General features: G+C 41.6%; 1 protein-coding gene across 2 annotated transcripts; it reads right to left on the reverse strand.

The window, feature by feature from the left end:
- Window positions 1–1,944: 1,944 nt before the first annotated feature.
- mst1ra (macrophage stimulating 1 receptor a) lies at window positions 1,945–23,128 on the reverse strand. 2 transcript variants are annotated; one of them, XM_042090634.1, is made up of 21 exons: window positions 22,735–23,115; window positions 20,079–21,355; window positions 14,745–14,915; window positions 13,890–14,012; window positions 12,684–12,863; window positions 11,797–11,957; window positions 11,530–11,665; window positions 10,658–10,800; window positions 10,201–10,377; window positions 9,908–10,004; window positions 9,426–9,632; window positions 9,123–9,269; window positions 8,452–8,608; window positions 7,774–7,860; window positions 7,192–7,401; window positions 6,600–6,680; window positions 6,023–6,204; window positions 4,076–4,185; window positions 3,473–3,638; window positions 3,131–3,267; window positions 1,945–2,811 (listed from the first exon to the last, which is right to left on the reverse strand). In XM_042090634.1, the coding sequence occupies exons 2-21, from the start codon at window positions 21,279–21,281 to the stop codon at window positions 2,583–2,585; spliced, it is 4,104 nt and encodes a 1,367-aa protein (XP_041946568.1). In that variant the 5' UTR covers window positions 21,282–21,355; window positions 22,735–23,115; the 3' UTR covers window positions 1,945–2,582. The 2 variants fall into 2 exon arrangements, with proteins under 2 accessions (XP_041946568.1, XP_041946569.1); XM_042090635.1 differs by lacking the exons at window positions 1,945–2,811; window positions 3,131–3,267 and having other exon boundaries at window positions 6,034–6,204; window positions 22,735–23,128.
- Between the last annotated feature and the right edge of the window lie 924 nt (window positions 23,129–24,052).

The raw sequence follows: 24,052 nt of genomic DNA on the forward strand, positions 1-24,052 counted from the left end.
TCCATGGTTAGATTTAGATAAGAGACGAAACCATGGACGAAACAATGGATGAAGACGCAGCAGGTCCATCCCGGGAATGTGCCAACCTGTGGCCCCACCTCGCCAGACTATTTCAATTTTCTGAACAAGTTAATGATAGTTTTCGCTTCAAGTGTTTCAATTACAAAATAGTATTTTGTATTTGAAATACGTATTTTAAATACATGTATTAGAAATACTGCCCATCCCTGGCAACATGGTTAAAAGATGAAAATGACTTGATTTTACTTTCAATTCCTTTTACATTCTCCAAGGTATTAACATTAACATTTTTTATAACTCCATGTAGGATGTTTTTGTACATAAATGTAAGCACTGTGGCAGTAGTAATGCAATATTTAGAAAATGTACTCTTGTACTCTTGATACTCAAGTACTTTTAAAAACAAGTACTTCAGTACTTTTACTTAAGTAGACATCTGACTGTTGTCAGCATTGTGCAAAGAGAAAATCTTCACATATATACTGTATGTTAGACAGACTATGACAACTAGTTATGACAGCTAGTTCAACACTTCGATGTAATGACTCAAGCGATGAAATGGGGGGGTGAGCGAGAGGGAGAGATCTATGACAACGTGGGCTTCCAAACCAGGAGGGCAAAAGCATTGTAGCCACCTGAATAGGTGGTATATTGACTGAAGAAAGGCATCCATGCGTCTTCCTACACAGTGATTAAAATGAACAGTCATCTTTCATTACATTCTTTGGTTGACACATTATGACACATTATACTGTATTTTTCAAATATATTTCTTTCTGTCCTGCAGGACTGTTTTGCGCTATCTGCATAGTAGTCTCAAAACTACTGAGTGGATGCTATTTACACACAGTACAGATGTGTAACAGGAGCACGTAGCAGAAATTTAATAAAAACATAATTGTCAAAAATGGAGAAACACACTGCCGATGTGGGACTGTGTGGTGTTGAGCTGTACTAAAAGCCAGACTTGCCGCAGAAGGCTTTGTTCATCTGCTCTTGTAAGACTGGAATAATGCTGTCCTCTGCTGGTGCCTCACTGTACGCCATGGAGTCAAAGGCAGCTCACGCATTGCCTCTTGCCTTTCCCAAATCGTCATTAACGTTTGCACAACAGTTAATGCATTTCTCAAAACAATTAGTGCAAACTGCACCACATAGTGCATTACCTGGAAAAGCTCTTATTTTGCTTAAAATGCTTAGTCTATGTCTCAGAAGCCAGAGACCAGACCAGAGTATTCATCTAAAGATATGTTCTGCGTACAGAAACAAAGCATGGTGCCGATTTATATTCACCTTTTTTCATTTAGCAGACGCTTTTATCCAAAGTGACTTACATATGTCATCCATATTACAAAGGGCCATTCTCCCCAGAGTAAGGTTCCTTGCTTACAGTAAGGGCGGTGGAAGCCAGGAACTGATCATCACATGACTACAGGTACAAAGGTATAATGTTGGTGATGTCTGCACTTGTCTCTGAAAGAGGTGCAGTGGTGGTTTTACATGGAATTACTACTGACTGGTATCATCTTGAAACCATTAATGGTATACACAATATAGTCATGGGAGTCCTGTTGTTCTACTGCTCAACTAAATGCCTAGGCCATGCACTAAGCAGTTCTCGCCAAAAGACTAGCACACTTATCAGTGGCAACTGTGTAGAGTGGGGGGTGTTTGCACCACACTTTAGTGCTGATTTACACTCAATAATTTATCTACTAATGATCTACACTTTAGATAACTAAACTGGTGCTCATTTAGACCATAAGAAGTTATATCTATTCTCAAAGATATGAGTCAAGACATGGGTGAAATTACTGTGAAGTTTATTTTGCAGTGTACAGATGTAATTATGAAAGAATTGTTTATTTATCAGAATTTCTTTTTGTTGTGCTATAAAGATATATATATATATATATATATATATATATATATATATATATATATATATAAAAGCCTCTTTCACTTACAGCTAGAAATTACTCACAAAGGATTTTGAGAGAAAAAAACAAACTCAGTGTCAACAAGCTTTTAGGGGAGATCAGCAGACCAAGACTCGACAGATGTCACTCAAAACATTGTTCATATTCAAGTTCCATTGCTGAAGTGTTTGTCAACATACTGCAGTAGTGGCCTTTGCACATTGCACAGCTCTCTGTTGTCCTTGTCTCGCTGAAGAAAGAACTCGATCTCGCCTCGATCTCAGACAGGGCAGTTGTGTGAGGCCACAGCCATTTCTTCCTTACCTATTTATTCATACTGCTGACATTTTTATCCAACGTGACTAACATACATCAATTCTTTCAAGGCCCAGTTTCACCAGAACAACTCAGGGTTAAATGCCTTGCTCAAGGGCCCAACAGTGGAAGCTGGGAATTGAACCTTTAACTTTTCTGGCTACTGCTTCCTAGCCCAGTTTCTTAGCCCCTATGCCTCCACTGACCCTAGTGTCCAGGTGTCACAGTTAAGTGTCCCTTACAGATCATGCCACCTCTGTGGCTGGTCTCTCGGCTCTGTCTCTGCCGCCTGCCCCTTACCCTGCCTGGGCTGGGCTGGGCTTGGGGTCATGTAGAGGTGTGTCCATCTGAGAGGTTGTCCAGGGTGTCCGCAGAGCTGGAGGAGGTGAGTGCGGGGTAGGGTCGCGGCTGGTCCAGGTTGACGTAGATGGGCCTGAGGCCGATGTAGTGCTCGCCCTCGAGGCATGACAGGATCTCTTGCACCACCTGCACCAGGGCGTGGAAGTTGGGCCGCGACTCTGGCTCAGGGGCCCAGCACTGCAGCGTCACCGAGAACCTGCACGAGCACAAGCACTGTCAGGGCTACTGACAGTCTGGAATGTCTGTCTCACCATACACAGGATAAGAAGATGCCAAAAATCACAATGATCAAGACAAACTGAAGATCATCAGTGATCTAGTATCTAGTTTGATTGATTGTGTGTGTGTGTGTGTGTGTGTGTGTGTGTGTGTGTGTGTGTGTGTGTGTGTGTGTGTGTGTGTGTATGTGTGTGTGTGTGTGTGTGTGTGTGTGTGTGTGTGTGTGAGAGAGAGTAAGAGTAAGAGAGAGAAGGACTGAAAGAGAGAGAGAGAGAGAGAGAGAGAGAGAGTCTTACAGTGCATCAGGACAGTACTGAGGCTGAGGCAGTCTGCGGCCTTTCAGCAGGTAGTGGGTGATGTCATAGGGATCCACGTCCGGGTAGGGGCTTGCTCCTCTGGTCAGTAGCTCCCACATCAACACTCCAAATGACCACTGCCATACACACACAACACACAATCACCACACTGTTGCTCACTGCACTCATGAAAGGGCGTGTGCATGAATGAGTCATAGTGCAAGTCAGAGGGTGTGTCTGCATTCGTCTGTCTGTGTTCTGGCATGTACAGCGTGTTTCCATGTTCATGTTTGTGTGCAGAGTGTGAATCTATCCCACCCTCTATCCCTACAAATACTGTACCACGTCAGATTTAGTCGTGAACTTCTGCGTCTGTAGACTCTCCAGGGCCATCCATTTGACGGGCAGCTTGGCCTTCTTATGGTCCTGGATGCTGTAGTACTCCTTGTCGAACACGTCTCGTGCCATGCCAAAGTCGGCCACCTTCACTGTGAACGATTCATCCAGCCTGCCAGGGAGTTTAGAATGGACAATCAGTAGCTGCACAGAGCAACCAATACGAGGGACAACGTCCATCTAGTGATGAAACTAGGTAAACAAGGATGGAGTCACATGAGTGATCAAATTTGTGACCAATTATCCCTTAAGGCTATCAGCAGGGTGGGGTATTTACCATTTTATCGGGTTTAGAAGGTTTTGCACCAGCAAGGGTTTTCAACTGGATTTGCACCAGCAAAGGCCTTGAATCTTTTATTCATTCCCTCATTCATTTTATTTTATTGTGTTTTCTGGCTACTGAAGCCTTACAAAATTCGCACAGAGCCAAACCACTTCATTTTCGGTAGTTAATGATGTCAAAGCAAGTACAGTGTAAATATAGCTGGAGCTCTGCAGGTGCCCCGAGCGAACACTCTTGTCTATTGTGCCCTGTGGGCGATGACTCACATGCAGTTGCGTGCTGCCAAATCCCGGTGCACAAACTTTTTCTGCGCCAGGTACTCCATCCCCTTGGCAACCTGCAGGCCAAAGCCAATCAGGTCCTTCACGGTAGGGTTCTGAACAGAGGAAACAGGAAAACACATCCTATCACAGGTGTGGCGAACTCTTAGTTCATACCTGTATGCGAATGTGAAAAATATAGGTAACACTTTATTTTAATGTGTCGCTGTTACAGTGTACCTACCTAATTAGGTACAGTGGTACAACCTGTGTAACAACATGTACTATCAGGTACTATCATTGTACTTGCATTATGTATTTGTGGGTACCTACATATAGTTGTTACATTGTAATACTGAGTGCTTTTACAAAACTTTGCCAATTTGTCTAAATTTTCATCAGAGGCAAAGAGCTGACCTGAGACCAGTTATCTAGAAATCTGGTCATGATAGATTTGATATACAAACCATTCTTAGCTCCAACCTGTGCTGCTGCAACCTTGTTACTCTTTGATACAGTGGAATAAACCTATTAAGTGTACCAGTTAATTACTTACATGTACATATGACATGTATGTTGTGTTGTGTCTTCGATGTCTTGGAACAGGTCTACTAATTCACTACATAGTCTAATATCAACTGTGTTGGTTATTGCTCTTTGATACAGTGGCACAAAGCCATTAAAATGAAGTGTACCAGTTAAGTACTTACAATTACATATTACATGTATGTTGTGTCATTGGTGTCTTGGAACATGTCTGCCATTACCTTACATACTGTAGTACATGTATCAACTGTGTTGGTACACATTTATTACTATTTTGATACAGTGGAATAAACCCATTAAAATAAAGTTAAGTACTTACATTACCAGTTAAGTACATACATATTATATACATCCTGTCAATGATGTCATGCATCCTGTAATTGATGTGTTGAAACATGTCTGCTGTTACACCACACAGAACATGTGAATTAGTAGACCTGTTCCAAGACATCGAAGACATAACATACATGTCATATGTACATGTAAGTAATTAACTGGTACACTTAATAGGTTTATTCCACTGTATCAAAGAGTAACAAGGTTGTAGCAGCACAGCTGTTACATGTACACTGAAGACAATGAGGCCTTGACTGGAGCTAAGAATGATTTGTGTATCAAATCTATCATGACCAGATTTACCCCATCCAGCAGGTCTCAGGTCAGCTCTTTGCCTCTGATGAAAATTTAGACAAATTGGCAAAGTTTTGTAAAAGCACTCAGTATTACAATGTAACAACTATATGTAGGTACCCACAAATACATAATGCAAGTACAATGATAGTACCTGATAGTACATGTTGTTACACAGGTTGTACCACTGTACCTAATTAGGTAGGTACACTGTAACAGCGACACATTAAAATAAAGTGTTACCAAAATATATTGCAATAAAAACAAATTGACCACATATAGCCGTAAGTGCTTTTGAAACCAAATAAGAAACCTGACATAACAAGAATTGCTTGTTTTGCAATAGGAGCTATACTTATTAGCCCTGTTAACATGCAATAACTATTTATTAGCCATGTTAACATGCAATAACTATTTATTAGCCATGTTAACATGCAATAACTATTTATTAGCCATGTTAACATGCAATAACTATTTATTAGCCATGTTAACATGCAATAACTACTTATTAGCCATGTTAACATGCAATAACTATTTATTAGCCATGTTAACATGCAATAACTATTTATTAGCCATGTTAACATGCAATAACTATTTATTGCAATTTTCCTTTTGAAATAAACTAGCATTGATGCTTTTCTAAAGTAACACTTGTTACTCTCCGCTGAAGTGACAACGGTGATCTAACTTGAGATCAGGGTGTTTTTCGTCAGAGTAAATCTACTGACTCCAAACCACTACTGTAAATTTCTGATCAACCTCTGCCACCCAGCTTACCCGCTGATTACTGCGTATAAAGTGGCGCAAGTCGCCATGTTTCATGTAGGGCAGCACAACCAGGGGGAGCCCTTCCTCCGGCAGGAGGATGCCCAGCAGATTGAGCACGTGCTGGTGGTGGAAAGCCCTCATGATGATGCCCTCACGCAGGAACTGCTCCACCTCCTCCAGGTCTGTTATTCCTGTCACGCACACACGCACACATAGACACACACACACACACACACATAAACACACGCATATACACACACACACTATTTTGACCTACAATTATGATCAAAGTTCTTGCAACTTCATTTCAATTATTACCAATCGTGAATTAATTAATTTGACCATTGTTTTTTTTGTTGATTGCCCATCATTACAACATTACATCCATGATCAGGTCTATTTACAGTAATTAACAATAATTACACAATTAGAAGCCACGACTCAGGCACTGTAATTTTTAATAATTACACAATTAAAAGCCACGACTCAGGCACTCACTGGTCAATAATTACACAATTAGAAGCCACGACTCAGGCACTCACTGGTCAATGATTACACAATTAGAAGCCACGATGCAGGCACTCACTGGTCAATGATTTCACAGCACAGTGGATCTCTTGATCATGATCATCCTTTAGGTAGCCATGGCACACAGTTCCAAAGTGACCTGATCAAAACAAAGAAAGAAAGAGAATCATTGAAATGTGTTCATAGTCATAGTGATAGTTGAGTTCATGAACTAATTCTGATGCTTTATATCTGTTAAAAGTCCCTTCTGGACATGGGCTATGGAAGTTAGCAGTTGCACTAGAAAACTGATGAGCTAAAGAAGCTTGACACTAATCAGAGAGAATAACACAGAAGGGAATGGGTGGACACACCATTATATGATCTTTAAGTACATATGAATGAAATAGTAGAAATTAAATTAGAAGCTGAGACAAGTTACTGTACAGTAATTTCCTGTGTATTAGCCGCATTGTGTATAAACCGCAGGACAGTGTTTTATGCAAGTTAAAAAAAACAAAACCATATTAATACTATATTAACTGCTTCTGTGTATTAACCTCATAGCTGAAGAAATTTTGCAAAATCAATTCATAAGCCGCAGCTAATAGTAGGGAAATTACGGTAAGTGATGCTTGATATAGTATAATAGATCAATGAAGGTACTTTACCCTTTCCGATGACCTGGCCATAATGAACGATGAGCTTCTCAGCGGGGATCAAGACATCCTTCACCTCTTCCAGAAGGTCATCCTTCACCTTCACAGAGACAGTGTCCGGCGAGAGCAGTGGCAGGGAGGAAGTGTTGAAGGCACTGGCGTACGCCAGGCCATTGAACACCAGGGGGGCAGGGGTACCGGACGTGGGGCTATGAGATAGATCTGAGGGTGAAGGTGTGTGTGAGTTGGAGATTGGGAAAGACATCCAGAGTCTCAGAAAACACACACCGTGTAGCCCTGTAACAGTATGCCTATCATAGACATGATTTGTTCTTATAAACAGACTTAAAAGTTTTTCATGTCATACCTTGACAGTTTCAACTGAAGTCACGTCACGTCTCAGTAAAACAGTAGGCTAAATGAACTTATTCGGATTAGTAAAATGCCTATCAAGTGGTGCTATGACACTGAACTCTACTGTCCGGTCTCATGAAGATCTACAAGCTTGTTCATAATACCACCAGCAATCATTTCATCATCCAATCAACCTATCAATGGGTAAATCAATCAACTGTTCGTTTAGCTGCATCTCACCTCGTCTATAATCCCCCATTAGCATTGAGTCGGGAGCTGATGCACCACCTCGACTGGAGTAGCGGGATAAACGGCGTTCAATGGCAGCTGTCAAGGGAAAAGAAAACAAATCTTCATTACAGTCTCCACTTACAGAAAAAGGACATTGCTCGTTTTAACACTTTTTCAGTTTTTTATTTGATTTTAATATAATTTGTTTTATTTTGTACAATTGTGCTTTATAAATACATTTTACTTACTTTTTTACTTACAATGTTTTTAAATATGTACACCCCAAGAGAGAGTCCAAAAGCTAAATAGCTAACAGCTAAATCATTCTATTCTACAAACCAGTTGTGCAATATTGTGCCAGTTTGACCATGCTAAATTCCTTCACTCAATGAAATGCAGCTTGTGCAGCAACTTGGCTTGTGCTGACAAGCAATCTCCTGTGACCTCATCATCATAGCACCTTGTTAAGTTGCATTTGAGCAGTGTATAAAAGCTATAATAGAGTAATAGGTAATAGAGTCAAGATGCTTGTCATTAAACTTCACAGTAATGTGGCGTGTTTCAACTCACACGTGTGAGTTGAAACACGCCACATTACTGTGAAGTTTAACAAATTCCAGTCACAGCTTTTAGAAGTTCTAAAAGTTCTAGTTCTTGAAGTACTGCTACTATTACTCCAATTCTCACCCTGTTTCTTCTTTTTCCTTAAGGTGTGCATGATGAGGAAGGCCACTGCTGCCCCCACTAGCAGGGCTATGATGATGCCACACACAATAGCAGCAACCGCTTCGTTCCGCACATACGCCACCCACCCCACTTCATGAACCCAGCCGTTCACTGATATCTGTAAAAGAAGTCAGGAAAGACAGACTTATGTTGACAAGGTTCACTGGGCATTATATACAGCAGGTGTTGCCTGTGGTGTAGGAGTCAAAAACAGCCAAAACAACTAAGGTAACTTTTAGGTTTTAATACCAATGTATCAGTTACATATATGGACTGATTAATGGCTGACAGGTTAAACAATCAAGATATTGTAATTAAGAGATAATTAAAGGTCAAGATATAATGCAGTATTGTTTTAGTATTCTAATAGAGTAATATAGAAATTAAACTTTGTTTTCTTGTGTTAAAAAACAACTAAATATGTTTCATTCTATTTTTATGTTCTATTTTTATGTTTATGTTTGCTCTTTTTACTTAGTACCTAATCTGTGTGGGTTATTTAAAAGTTTCAACCTACACTTTTGTTGTAAAAACACAAGACATTCACAGGACTGTTTTGATATCAGATATTTGATATAGTTCAATCTGCAGTGTGTGAGGGAGATTAGAGTCGGTGTGATCAGGTTCCTCACCTTAACAGGAATTCCCTCGGCAGGAATGATGAGGTCTTTTGGGATCCTACAGGTGATCTCATTCTCCAGGACCTGGGCATGGCAGTCCACCCCACCCAGTGTCATCGTGATGTTCATGCATGAGCGAACAACATTCAGCTTCTCATGCTGAAACACAATGGTCATGGGAATTGGACTGCAATCCTTTTTATACACTGAGAATACTCTGCTCCTACTCTACAGCATGCAAATGTCTCAGTACAGAATGAAGTCATTTGGTGTCACTCGTCCCATGCTGTACTCTAAGACTGATCAAATACGCACATGCAGCGAGACTTCATCCTGGCCTGAGCTCAGCTTAAGTAGGTGGTCCTCCTGCTCGATAGGGATGGGACGGCCGTAGGGGTGGCAGGAGAAGCGCTCTCGGAGGAGGTCCTTGGCTCCGTCCATGTCAACTAACAGCTCTCCATCTGACTCCACACACACAGGTGACAGACACTGCACCTCCGTGGGGTTCCCTGTGTGTGTGCACTTATGGGGTTCACAAAAAGACACAGGGGCTCAGACCTTTCAGAGGATCAATTACTTATCTCACACATGCTTTTGTTCGCAGCACAATTTGTATTTACAACACCTTTTACTCAACAGCAATGATGGTGTTAAAGTTAAGTAACTGTAATTGGTTTTCAGGCATGATGATTTCAGTGATGAGCAAAGAATGACAAAAAAAACGAGACAAAATGGTAAAGCTTCTCATCACTTGATGAAACTGGCTAGAGGGAATACGCTGGTGTTTCAGCTCTCACCTGAGAGGAAGTACTTGGTGAATTATTTGGTTTGAATCGGACAATTGAACCCACAACAGAGTCCAGGTTCTTGCCAATGAGTGTGATGTTGGATCCTCTTTCATAAAAGAAAAAAACATCCCAACAATTAGGTAGTCAGTGGCATGTATGACATGTGTGGCAAGTATGAATGTAGGATTAGAATGTAGGCAATTAGAATATGCACTAAAATGTCATGGAGGTATTGATAAAACAGGGACTAGTTAGTTGGAGGATCTTTTACATTTTTGAACTATGTGTGCATGCTGAAGTACCTGTCAAAGCCACAGGCTGGCAACACCTTTGTCACCACTGGGTTCTCCTTGTAGCTGAACTTCTTTGCTGTAGTAACCTGTGACTTGTCGATAATCATCTTTATCGGCACCGCTCCCAGCTGTGATGCACCGCCAGATAGGCAGACGACAGAAGACATTGTCCCATTGGGGGAGATGCTATTAGATAAAAAAGAAAGCTAGCCACAACTTGCATGGACACAAACTGCATTCAAGAACCATTTATCTGTGTGTGTGTGTGTGTGTGTGTGTGTGTGTGTGTGTGTGTGTGTGTGTGTGTGTGTGTGTGTGTGTGCTTCTCGCATTAAACATTACATTAAAGTATAAAAGAAGAAATGTATAACATAACTCACAAAGCTCATTCGAATACATAATTCCTACCACACTGTCTCTGATGACCTACGATTATCACTGAGCTAACTTTTATATTTTCACTGACCTCACACTCTTGATGGAGCAGATTTTTCCACCCAAATAGATCTGTCTTGTCTTCCCAGTGTCAAGATGGGGACCTGAGACGGAGACCAATGTGCCCCCTATCTGAGGCCCATGGCTGGGGGTAATGTCTGTGATCTCTGGCACCTGATGGGAAAGACAGGTAAGACTTGAAAAGGAATGTCCAAAACCATACATGCAACTATCATCAACAAAACAGTTGAACCCAGAAAAGAAAACAATATAAAACAGTTATTAAAGGAGAATTCCGGTGTGATTTTGACCTAAAGTGTGTTGAAACATGATACCGAGTGTAAACGTATGTCTCATAGCTCATCTCGGCTTGTCTCCTGCACTCGGAAATCTGGCGCTAGTTAGCCAATGCTACCAACAGTTTTTCGTTGGGGGTGCCTCGGGCATCGGGCTAGCCATGCAAATAAATCACTGTTTTACACCATTTACGAGGCTCAAAGTAGCTCCATACATCATTGGTAGACTTCCGACGGCCTTGACATTTAAAACGAGACATTGAGAACTTTGAAAAAGCACTGGTAGTTTATTTACAAGATGATTTATACAGACAGTACCTTGAGGAATTTTACCGTTCGACGCCATCTTGAATTTAGTCACGATAAGTCGAGCGACGAGTACGAACGAACAGGTATAATAAGGGATCAGATTCCAAAAATAATTCAGTGGAAATACATGGATTCAGTTGCTTCCAGTAGCAGCAACTGGAATCCACGCATTTCCACAGAATTTGTTTTGGTATCATGTTTCAAGACACTTTAGGTCAATATCACACCGGAATTGTCCTTTAACACCACAAAGAATATTCACGGTAAAGAGGGAAGCTTGCTATGACAATTCCATTACCACAAAGGTGAAGCCATCTATATGAGCCTGGCCTTGGATAGAGTACTGTCCTTCCACTTCCCCTTCATCCACCTTCAGTGTGATGGACACAGGCTTGTCCACCTCCGCCACCTCCCCACCAATCTGGCACACCAGTCTGAAAGACATCAGTGATTGGTATGATTTCATTGGCTAAACACTGAAATAAAAATGTTTTGCTTGCAAAGAATGTTTGTGTGTGTGTGTATTTGTGTGTGTGTGGTGAGTGTGTTAGTCTGCTTCACTGACTGGGTGCTGTTGCTCTTCTGCGGCTGTACTGTGCAGGGTGTTTTGCCCACCCACACCTGGTGCGTCGTGGGGTTGATCAGGGGCCTGAGGGGAGACTGAAACTCCCAGCCGCACAGAGTCAGCTCAGCCCTGCCATCACAGGTCGCAGTCCTGGGGAAAAACTGGACAAGCACAGGGGCAGTTAAAGGAACACACCAAAATATTGGGAAATTACTGTAGCTTATTTGCCATTTACCCCAGAGTTACCTGTAGTTAGACCAGTTCTATAGTTAGCCTATAGTTAAAAGGGAGCTATAGGCTAACTGGTCTAACCCACCTCCAGTGAATTATGCTAAGCTAGGCTAACAGTGTCAGACTGGGTTATTGCACGTACAGTGAAGAGAAGGGTGTGTATCCTCTTGTCTAACTCTGGGATAGACGGCAAATAAGCGTCTTTTCCAAAAGGTTGGCATGTGTTTTAATGCTGATCTCATCTTGGAAAAATGTGGTGGAATTCAGGGGAGGAAAAAATCTGCTCAGGGTCCATGGAGGAATGCCTGAGAGAGATAATGGTATCTGCCACTGACAGGGTGAGTTATGTTCATCTGTCTGAAACACTTCTAGAACAGCACTCCTGTCTATAGTGAGATATTACCATTCTGGTAACAGACTTAACTGTGTAACTGAAAACAGTCAGAAATGCATGCACACAATAATTCGTTACACATTTAGTTGAGTTTTGTTTTCCATATATAGCCAATACAGTTTAATTGTATACTGTGGGAAAACAACTGTTTGAGAGAGCCAGTTTAGCCAATCCTTGGGTCATCTTTCCCTCAGAGTGAATCATACTGGATCAATCTGAACTTGTCCTTGAGGAGTAGAGGCGCGTCCTACTGAAGTCCTACCTCTGTGATGATTGGTGGACACGTGTGGTTTCTCCACTGGGCGGCACTGTTGTTGCACTGGCTCTCCAGGGCACAGCGGTCCCCACACCAGCCACAGCCCATGAAGTGAGGAGCCCCCAAACACAGCTGGCAGTTGGGGAAATGAGCGCAGCCTGGACCGGTGGGGGGGACACTCACCAGCTAAATAATAATAACAACATATCACTCAATACACGTAAATAGTAATAATGTCAGTCACTTTAAGTGTCAGCCAATACAAATACCTTTTCTTGACACCCAAGGTCACTTTGTAAATAAGTGTTTGAAGTGTTTTATGAATAAGAATTCATAAAACACTTCATAGAACAGTCCAGTCTGGGATGCTGGGGCGTAAGTGGCTGCAGTGTCGGGTTTTAGTGTCCACAGTGACTTGGGTTTGAATCCGGCCGTGGTAGATTCCAAATCCCACCCCATCTCTCTCTCCCACTCGCTTCCAGTCACTCTTGACTGTCCTATATGAACCCCCCCCCCCCCCCAACTCTCTTCTTCTTTGCCTGTCTTCTTTGGAAGGCCCCTCTACCTCTCCTCTCCTAACTCTTCAGAATAAACTGTTTTCATGTGTTCTGTGTTGTTGAATGAACTAACAATGAACTAAACTTAAAGGTTGTATCAGCGATTTCAGGCCCAAAAAAAGTGATCACATTCATCTAATCTTTCCTAACGATCCGATAGCTGTCTGCCCCATAAGCAGGCCGTCAAAAAAACGCGTCTCCGTAGGCAGCCTAGGCTCCGAGAGCTGTACACAAAAACAATTGCTTCCAACAAGGGTTGGCAACCCACTCAAAGGCAAAATAAAGTGTTTCAACCAATAACCGACGAGATGCGCGCTTAGGAGAGTTTTAGATAGATAGATAGATAGATAGATAGATAGATACTTTATTGGTCTCCAAGGGGAAATTCAAGGAATTTAATTGCACAGGAGGGAGGGGGAGGGAGTAGCGAGCTAGCTCTCTGTTTTGTTTGAACATCAACAGAAGTGACGTACAGTATCCCCTCTATCGCTGATACAACCTTTAATTTAAATGACAAGTCCATGAGTTATTTGTAAGCCTATATGTTGAGTCATGTTCATGGACACACACACACACACACACACACACACACACACACACACACACACACACACACACTTCCAGCAGACTGGCCAATGTAAGTAAGTAGGCCTACCTTGTTTCCGACCACAAAGAGCAGGGAGTCATCCGACTGGATGGCATTGGTGCGGGACACAGGCTCTCCTTCACTAAGAGAGTAGTTGGCAAAAATGATGGCATTTGTTCTCAGCAGGACCAGCTGTGGGGATCAAACACACATAAGATTCTAACAACTGACCTCTCCATTTCCAGTAAAGCAGGCCCTGGCCAAATCTTTACTATGACCTAATGGAATAGGATTTCTTGCTAAAATCTAATCTAAGATCAAATATAAACAACTCATGTATCTATTAACTGAAACAAAAAGTACCCATAACCAAAAGAACACCAAAAAGTACCCATAACCAACAAACCACACAAAAAATCACTTATATTTAACCAAAGTTTATTAATAAACACTTTTGAGGGCTGAGGTTCTTCATTTACACAGTTCTTATTTCAGCAATGGTTGTTACTATAGTGATCTAACATGGAAATGAGCCAGTGCTTCCTGTGGTCTGTCCTGTGGTTCAGCTTGCTCATTTGGTACTTTTTGTTCTCACTGCAATTATAATAGGACAGTCCAAGGGGACCAGGCATCTTCCAAAACAGATCAATTTAGCGGTCCAATGCTTCGTCAGACACTACTTTCACAGAATAAGACATGTTCACAGTTTATTGACTTCGGTGGACATTCACAGAGTTCAGCAGACTGACCCCAAAAGCCCTCAGTAGGTGCACTCTTAAAACGAATGTGTTGAAAACAACACAACTTGCTTTGTTTTTAACACATCTCTGTGTCCAGATAGGGACAACACAGTTTATGTTGTTTCCAACACATTCGTTTTAAGAGGGTGTTCCTACTTGTAGAACCCTCAGTAGGTGCTCCTACCTGTAGAAGTCTCCCGTTCTCTGTGCCAATGTGAGCTACAGTCACATTGCCTATGGTGGTCACCAGCAGGGAGGTGAGAAGGACGTCCTTCAGCTGTCCATTAAACAAGTCCGATCTTCTAAACGGCTTAGCTATCAGAGTGGGTTGTAATTTGCAGCCATCATCTGCATTCTGTACCAGAGAAAACAGAGGCCAAAACTTCAAAATACTGTAAATATAGTTATAGGATACCAAGAATATACTGTATTTTCCAGTGTTGGCAAGTACTATTGTAGCAAAAAGCAGAAAGAATGGCACTGAAGTTCAATATTCATGTTCTCCTGACGTTGCATAACCTGCCAATCATATCATTCAGGGTAATTTATTCAAGGCCATGAGCAATATTGCATTTCCTGTATCAATCTGAGGCTCACTGTATTTTATTATTAATGCAGTCCATGGATAAAACGGAATATCCATGGCAGAGGTTTCCCAATGAGCCGATGAATCACACAGGAACCAAGGTGTGCAATTGTGAGCCTCATCAAGTTCTGACTCAGGTGAGCATTCAGGTTCACTGCCCACACACATTGACACAGAGCTGCTGGTGCATTCATGCACACGGAAAAAACATTTTTAACTGGTGGGAAACTGGGGGAAGAGTTTCCGGCAACACTTTACTTGACGGGTGAGTTCATAACACATTCATAGCAGCTGTCATAAACTGCACATTAAGCATTCATGACTGTTTCATGAGACCTGACTCAACATTCATACCAAACCTTTCATGAATATGGAAGACAGAACGATGACAACTTGTGAAAATAAAAGTCCAACAATTGCAAAGCAGCATTGCCGTTTTTGTTCCAAACCTCTTACCTGATCACGTCACATCTGAGTCAATGGGCTACTCCAGTGCCAAAAAGACAGAACATTGTCAAGGAAATCATTTTTGTATGTATTAAAAAAAATGTATTTTTTTTATGATGTAACCTTTGCAGATGATTTCTCATCTTTTACTACAGGGAATGTCCAACCATTCCAGGTTACAAATATGGGTCAGCTGAATGTAGGCTAGTTTACCTCCCAGTGTTAAATTCCGTGATTATGAATACTTCACAACTTGTATAGTAAAGTGACATTCGATGTAGACTTCATAAGATATTCATGAAATATTTACAAAGGCTGGAGAGAAAAACGGCAATTCTGCTTTGCGATTGTTGGACTTTTATTTTGACAAGTTGCTGTTGTTCTGTCCTCCACATTCATGAAAGGTTTGGTATGAATGTTGAGTCATGTCTCATGAAACAGTCATGAATACTTTATGGGCCGTTTATGACAGCTGCTATGAATGTGTTATGAACTCACCCGTCAAGTAAAGTGTTACCGAGTTTCACTTTTGTCATCACGTTGTAGGTCATTTGTAGTCCATGTGGACTTTCATGTCCAACAATTTTAATGTGAACTTGGGAATTTGCTGTTGCTGACACTTGAACACTCACACATCCTCTGACGATAAAGCACATGAACGCTCACAGTCGGAAAAACAACGCAAACACGGGGGCGGTCCCTAATATTCCCAGATGGCCTGAACACACCATGAGTTAACAGGCTGGCAAGAGATCCCACCACAAGCCACAGCTGCCATCCCTACATAGAGGGACCTGGACTATCATCATTAAGTCCCTGTCATCCCACAATATACTTATCTACATCCTCCACATGCACAAGTTCACGTACACATTACATTTACATTTATGCATTTAGCCGACACTGTTATCCAAAGCGACCTACTTATGTCAATTATATTACAAGGGCCATTGTCCCTGGAGCAACTTGGAGTTGAGTGCCTTGCTCAAGGGCACAACAGTGTAAGCCATAAATTGAACCCACAACTTTTCTGGCTACTGCATGCTAGCACAGCTCCTTAACCACTACCACATCACCCAATACACACCGCCCTACACACACACCATGCATGTACACTCACAACACCTCTGACCTGTCCACTTTATTTACAGGAAGAGGGACTTGGTAGCTGAGGAAACAGCAGTCGTCCCTCTTCTCAATGGACGGGAAGTGTGTGCTCAGAGCAAACCTCAGTGATTTCACCACTAATTATAGGGGGCTGAGCTGTGTGAGATGCTGGATCCTGTAGTGTAGAAGCTAAAGATACTATTCTATTTGGACATGTGCATACCTGATGACTTGCTAAACCTGAAAGATCTATTTTTTTTTTTTATATACTTTTTTGATCCGGTGAGGGAAATTTGGGCTCTGCATTTAACCCAATCGGTGAATTAGTGAAACACAAACAGCACACATTGAACACACAGTGAGGTAAAGCACACACTAATCCCGGCGCAGTGAGCTGCCTGCTACAACGGCGGTGCTCGGGGAGCAGTGAGGGGTTAGGTGCCTTGCTCAAGGGCACTTCAGCCGCGGCCCACTGGTCGGGGCTCGAACCGGCAACCCTCCGGTTACAAGTCCAGAGTGCTAACCAGTGGGCCACGGCTGCCCCATTTTACATGTACACCGACTGTAAGCTCCTAAAAACTTGACAGCATCTATTGCCATTGAAGTATGACTTTGTAGCTCCCTATAGTCAACATGTATTTTTCATTGCATGCTTGCTTGTGTAGTCTACCATATTTGTAGGTCACTTTACATTTGTCAAATGACTTGATGTAGATGTATGCAAATTAATTATGGGTATATGCTATCAGCTTTAAAATGACCTAGACATTGTCCCATTGTTTTGTTTAATGCATTTGTTTTTTACTCCAGGGCAATCCTAAGAAAAGGTCTATATTAGGTTCTATCACACACTTGTCTGTGAAGTTCTGGGCAACATTGTGTCATTCTGTAAAAGCCAATTTCTTACTGCCTTCACCTCAGATTGCCAAACTACTGGGCCTGTTTTCAGACACATGCACATGCACGCACACACGCGCACACACACACACACACACACACACACACACACACACACACACACACACACACACACACACACACACACACACACACCAATGTACACACACACACATACCAATGTGCACACTCACACACCACTCCCTCTCTCTCCCTGGCTCTTCCTTGTCCTCCACCTAAACGGTTATCTGATTTACTTCTCCCTGAACTACCTGGCCCTCAAACTCAGTTTCTAATTCCAGGTTGTAAATCCATATCCACACCATTACAGGGGGGAAAGCCAAAATTCCCCTGCGAATAGTGCGAATAGAATGTTTTCAGAAGATATGGTTCATGTAAGGGAAGTGGCCACAACTGCCTGAAGAATCTACTAACATTCCGAGATACATTTTGAGATTTATGTGCTTCAGTCATGAATCACTGCACTAGTGATTGTACAGAGTGTTGTGGTGGAGTTAAATCAGTTTGTCATTACATACACAGTGATGCAACAACCGTCATTTCCTGTTGTTGTGCTATTTGTTACATTTTCCCTAAGCCGAAGCTATTAGTTCACTAAAACAAACACAGACATACTGTAGTACCCTATCATGAAATATTTGATCAAGCTGCATGGGTCAAATGAAAGTCAAGTGGTAAACTGCTGCAGCAAAGGCAAGACAGAACCAATACAGTTAAAGACAGAATCTAATGTCTACAATTGTTGTTGCACTATGCTACCTGCATTTAACACCCATTCATTTAACCTTTATCAAGATCAACATATCCTCTATATTATATAATTTCAATAAAGTGTTCATTGATCTTATTGTAAGTAACCACAAAATACAATATATCTTTCCTTTTGTTTGAATGATGAAGCTTTAAGCTCACCAACAGATCTTTGTGCCTGAAAAGATTAGGGCTTTCCTGAGCTTTTCTGCTTCTAGAACAGGGAAGAGAGGCCAAAATGTAAACTTCACAATGTAAACATTTCAGTGTATATTAAGTTAGATGAGTCATGAATGAATAATGTGTATTGGGAAGTGTTCTATACGATAACACAACATGGCTCTTCCTGTGTTTTATGGCCCTTGCTAGCACATGAAACCCTACCATATAACAAGACAAAACCCATAAAAAGGTCAAAGCGTCTTCTTCAAGAAGTGCAGCAGGGAAAATACATTTACAACGGAACGTTTCCCCGTTGAGTCACGACATGCGCGTGTCCTGAGGGTGTGTTGGGGTGGGGGTGGGATCAAGAGGGGAGAGAAGTGTCTGGGTTATTTATCCATTACACTTGTATTTACATGAAACCCACTACCTCTCAGACAGTCATCTTAAATGCTCATTTTGCCGGTAACAGGATGATACAAGATACAGAATGATTGCAAACAAAATCCACTTCCTACTATTCCAAACAACTAAATGACAAATTAAAATGCCCTTCCATAACAGTCTACCACATACATACCAATTCCATAAAACATTAAATAACTTGTCATTTTTCATATTTCTGAATGAGTTGGTTAATAAAATTGGTCACTACTTAATGCTGACTTAATTGACATAATAAACATTTAAGCACATCACATGACATTCATAACAAACTGATTTTCATTATCAGTTAAACTGGAAGGGGTCAACTATAGGTGCTTTATGAAATCTGACCAAATATTGAATTAGTTATTTAGTTAGTTTTAACCAGTTCTTGCCATGATAAATTAGAGCCTTTTTTATACTTTTTTAACCTCAGAGTGCCTTTGCAAATTCTTTCTTATTGAATTAGTTAGTTAGGGTCTTTCATCTCATCTAAAACCCTGCCGTGAAACCCAACATCCTTATAACAATGGGAGAACTTTACATGGTCCTGAACTGTGTCTGACATTTAAAATTAACAGACAGCTCAGGACGTCTGCTACCTCCTGTTAAACTTTTTGATTTCTGTTAATTAGACGAGCAGGTATGTGTGGCACACCTGGCTGGCTGTGCTACATAAGTGAGACATAGGGTTGTGCAATTAAAGATACACTAAGCAAGATTTTCACTTTTACGAAGCCAATTTGATGGTAAACGAACTTGTAGTCGGCAAATCGTTCACCTAGCATAGCCATACAGCATAGACGTAGCGAGTCGCTACTGAGAAAACCAGCCATGTAACTTCAAGAACGGCGGCCCGACAAATCACGCGAGAATCCTGAAATATTACCTTGTCAGTGTACAGTGGTAACTGTTGTTTAAATCCTCTTTTTTGCATATATTGTTGTATTTGTTTTTTAGTATTTAAAATTCATTTTAATCAATTTAAATATTTAATATTGGAAAAAGGATGTTTCCAAAATCATTGAATAATCGTGTTAAATAACAGTGATCTTAATATTGACCAAAATAATCATGATCATTATATTTTTGCCATAATCGAGCACCCCCACTTGGACATACCTCGTGAGGGCAGTTCATGCTAGGCTGGTACTGGCCAAGTCCTTTGGAGAGCTGTTCGGGACTGGTCTTGCAGCAGTCCTCCATGCCCTCCTCGATGTTCTTGTTGATGACGCTGACAGGGAAGGCGCACAGAGAGGACTCCCGCAGCGGCCTCCCCTTCGCATCTGTCTTGGCGAACACGCCGTACAGGATGGGCTCCCCAACCTTGACCCCCAGCTCCCTAGCCAGCACCTCTCCGGCCTTGCTGAAGTGGGCCGCCTGCAGGGAATTGTACACTCTGTCCACGTAGTTCCTATTCGTCCGCCTCCTCCGTTTGGGGTCGTAGCGGCACTCCAGAACGATCTCGCGGTACAGTGATGCTTCGCTGTCCTTGTCTGGGATTCGACCCAGCCGCGTCTGAAAGGGCGAGTCCGCGGCGGCCGGGTCCTCCCTCTGCACTGACAGGAAGTACACATGCTTCATGGCCTTAAAGGTGTAAATATAATCGATGGGGTAGGAATCCTGCAGATTTGGGAGCACTGTCAGGTTACCGAGCGTCACCTCAAAACCATCTTCAGTTGACAGTGGGCGATACACTGCTATGGAACGTCGACCATAATGGCTGGCCACAGTGCTGTTAACACTACTGGCAACAAAGAAAAACACTGTATGTCCATCTTCAACAATGCTGACTTGTGTCCCGAGAGGACTAGCGATACAGGAGGGACAGAAGGATGGCGAGTTGTGCTCCTTATTAAAGAGACATTTGATTGGAGAGGGTTTATCATCTTCAAAAAGTTCATAGAGATGGCAAACTCCATGCTGGGTGCTGCCACAGGTGTATAGGAAATCGTAGTATAGTTGTGGGTCTAGCACCAGCACTTGGTTGTCTGTGTCCTGAGATGACTTAAGGTCTACCTCAAAGCCACAGTTGCAAGTCTGACATCCAGGGCTTCCCACTGGACCAGTTTGGACCTGCCATTTCTTTACAAAGTCGTCAGTCACAGCCTCAAGGAAGTTCCGTGAGGCCACATAAACCTCCTTCAACTTATGATTGACCAGTATGTTTTGAATCGGTCCAGCCGTTTTAAACTGGTAGCGAGGTGAATAGGTGACAGAGAAGTCAACAGCTTTCCGAGGAGCACAAGGGCAGGCTTGGTCGGCTAAGGTCACATGAATCTGGGTCCAGAGGCATGCTACCAGCACAAAGACCCACTGGATCATCTCCACTAGAAAAGGTCTTTTGGCAGCCAGTAGTTAGCACAGTTTTCTGGAACATTCAAGGAAAATTCAAAAGCCTAAATTGGAAAAAAAGAAAGAGTTTTATTTGCATGCTTACTATTGACCTATTGACAGTGATCTACATTTCAACAGCCACATGAAAGTAATAACTAAATCAGCTTTTAACCACCTCAAAAATACTGCCAAAGATAGAGGTCTTATGTGAAAACATGATTTAGAACAACTCATTCATCATGCATTAATTGCCTTTGTCTCTAGCATGATTGATTGATTACTGCAATGCACTTTTCACAGGCCTTCCTTAGTATAGACCATCAAACAGCTTCAGGAGACGAGACACAAAATGCAGCAGCTAGGATTCTCTTGAAAAACGAAAAGAACTGACCACATTACTCCAATAGTTAACTCCCTGCACTAGCATCCAGTAAGTCATAGAACTGACTTTGAAGCACTTGTGCTCTTGGGTGTCAGGAGAAATACTTGTTAGTAAAATGCGCTGTTAGAACTAAACATGGTGAAGCAACTATGCGATTAAGGTGGAAGCAGCTTCCAGATGACATCAAAAATGCCCTCAAAATGTAGCCAGATTTAAATCTAGACTTAAGACCAAATTGTACTCAAATGCTTTCTGCTAACTTCTGCTTCCTGTTAATCAGATACATTCTTTTAATTTGCTTTGTCTCTTTTATGTTTTTTATTATTCTATTATACTATGTTACTTTTAACAAACTATTGACCTGTTATGCTTTTATTTACTATTATTTCTTTGCTTTGAAGTAAAGCACGTTCAACCCTGTATTAATAAACTTGCCATGCCTTTCAACAACAGCATTCCAATACTCCAAACAGACTACCTAAGTAGGCCTAGTTCTTCAAATGCAAGATTGGGCAATGATGTTACATACAATGCGTTCTTTACCTCATAATGAAATGCATAGTAATAAGTATCAGCTTGAATGGCTCACAGAACGTAAAGATCTTGCTCGACCTACGATCTATTGCGTGCATAGTTTTACTGACAATAATGAGTGTTTAAAACAGACAACCCAATCATTTGCCCTTTTGATGCCAACAGCATCTGTTTTACACAGGTTGGTATCGTGGGACATTCATTCTATGGCACCTGATGGAAACCCCTCCCGCGAACTTCTCACCCAGCCAAGTTATGGGCATGTTTACACAGACCTCTTCTTGTTCGAGTGAACAAAACTTTATCAAGGACACTCCGTGACTAGCGTATTGTGACTTCAAACAGATTTACATGAAGTTTGACTAACTTAATTCATAGCGCGTAATTGTGCATGAAGATTTTGGGAATTATCCAAGATCAAAGTTTGGTATTTAGTAATCAAACTTATAAAGACTTCAACAGACAAGAAAACACATTTATACGATTCCCAACTAAATCTAACAAAAGGGACACTTCCAAATGTACCTTGTTTGTTAACAGGTTCAGTCTCACGAAACGACTCCGATGCAGAATTGTACTCTCGATACCTGTAATGTATCAACACATTCCATTTTCCCCAGAGTAAATTATTTTGTCTATGGACAAAAGTACAACACTTGGTCTTCAAAATGTGGTGACCTCAGGTATCCTTCGTCGACATCATGTTCAATGTCAATTTAATGTCGGTTACTTAGAAATCTCAGAAAATAACGCGGCGTATGCTCAGCCCTTCTTCTTCACCCAGGCGTAGGTTGAGGAAGTAATGGAACAGATTGCACAACCCATTTTTTTTTAACGCAATGAGGTGCGTGTCCAGAACTTTGAAATGGCATCACGTACTTCACAGCCAATATGGGTTTCTGTGAGTCTAGTTTGTTTGTCACACAATAATGACTTTGCAATAATCACACAGCTCAAAAACAGTAGGCTACCTAAACTATCCCTGTCCCAGTTGAAAATAACTTCTGACCGTATCAACAAAGCACATCCATCTTTGGCAATGCATTCTTAAACAATTCGCTCTTTGGCTACACCCCAAATATTGGTATTACGTCTACTTTAACTCTTTCTGTAACACAAAGATTTGATGAAAATGCATTTTCGGGTCGGGTCGACCTGGGGCTGGGGGAAGACATGTGGCAATGTTAACATCTGCTGCCCAAGACTTCTGTGAAGTCAAGAGACGTTTTCGTGAGAAAGGGGAATGTAATTACTGTCTTGCAACCATAACTCAGTCCTCTACTCAGATTCCAAGGGAAGGCCCTAACTAGACTGTGAAGTGACAGTTGCTTTCATATGTATACAAGGTAAGCACAGACAGAGGTAGGCACAAATACATCAAAAGCTATTATGTTACAAACTACAAATACTGACTCACGAAATGATGAAATGAATTAAAATACAAGTGATTAGTAGGCCTAATTTGAAAATACAAAAATGCCCACACAGTAATCATACCAACTTTTAAAAGAAACATCAAGGCATATTATTAAAAAGGTATACAAGGGACAAGAAATATTGACTGGCAGGGGACTCCTATGAAGTAGATCTGATAAAAAAAAAATGCAATCACAGTCCCATCAGTGTAACCGATATTTGAGCAGGTTTCACAACGGTGGAATCAACTGTATCAAAGCAACCTCATCATCATTTTCCGTAACCAATGGTCGACCTCTTTTTAAACTGAACTGCATTTACCTTTTTGTGCTATAAATACATGCCTATTGCCTACATACATGACAACATGGCAACATGTGGGACAAACAGAGGCTAGGGGGCCCCCGACCTGGTCTCAGCGTGTTTG

This window comes from Alosa sapidissima, chromosome 4, assembly GCF_018492685.1.
Source record: "Alosa sapidissima isolate fAloSap1 chromosome 4, fAloSap1.pri, whole genome shotgun sequence".
NCBI classification, from domain to species: Eukaryota; Metazoa; Chordata; class Actinopteri; order Clupeiformes; family Clupeidae; genus Alosa; species Alosa sapidissima.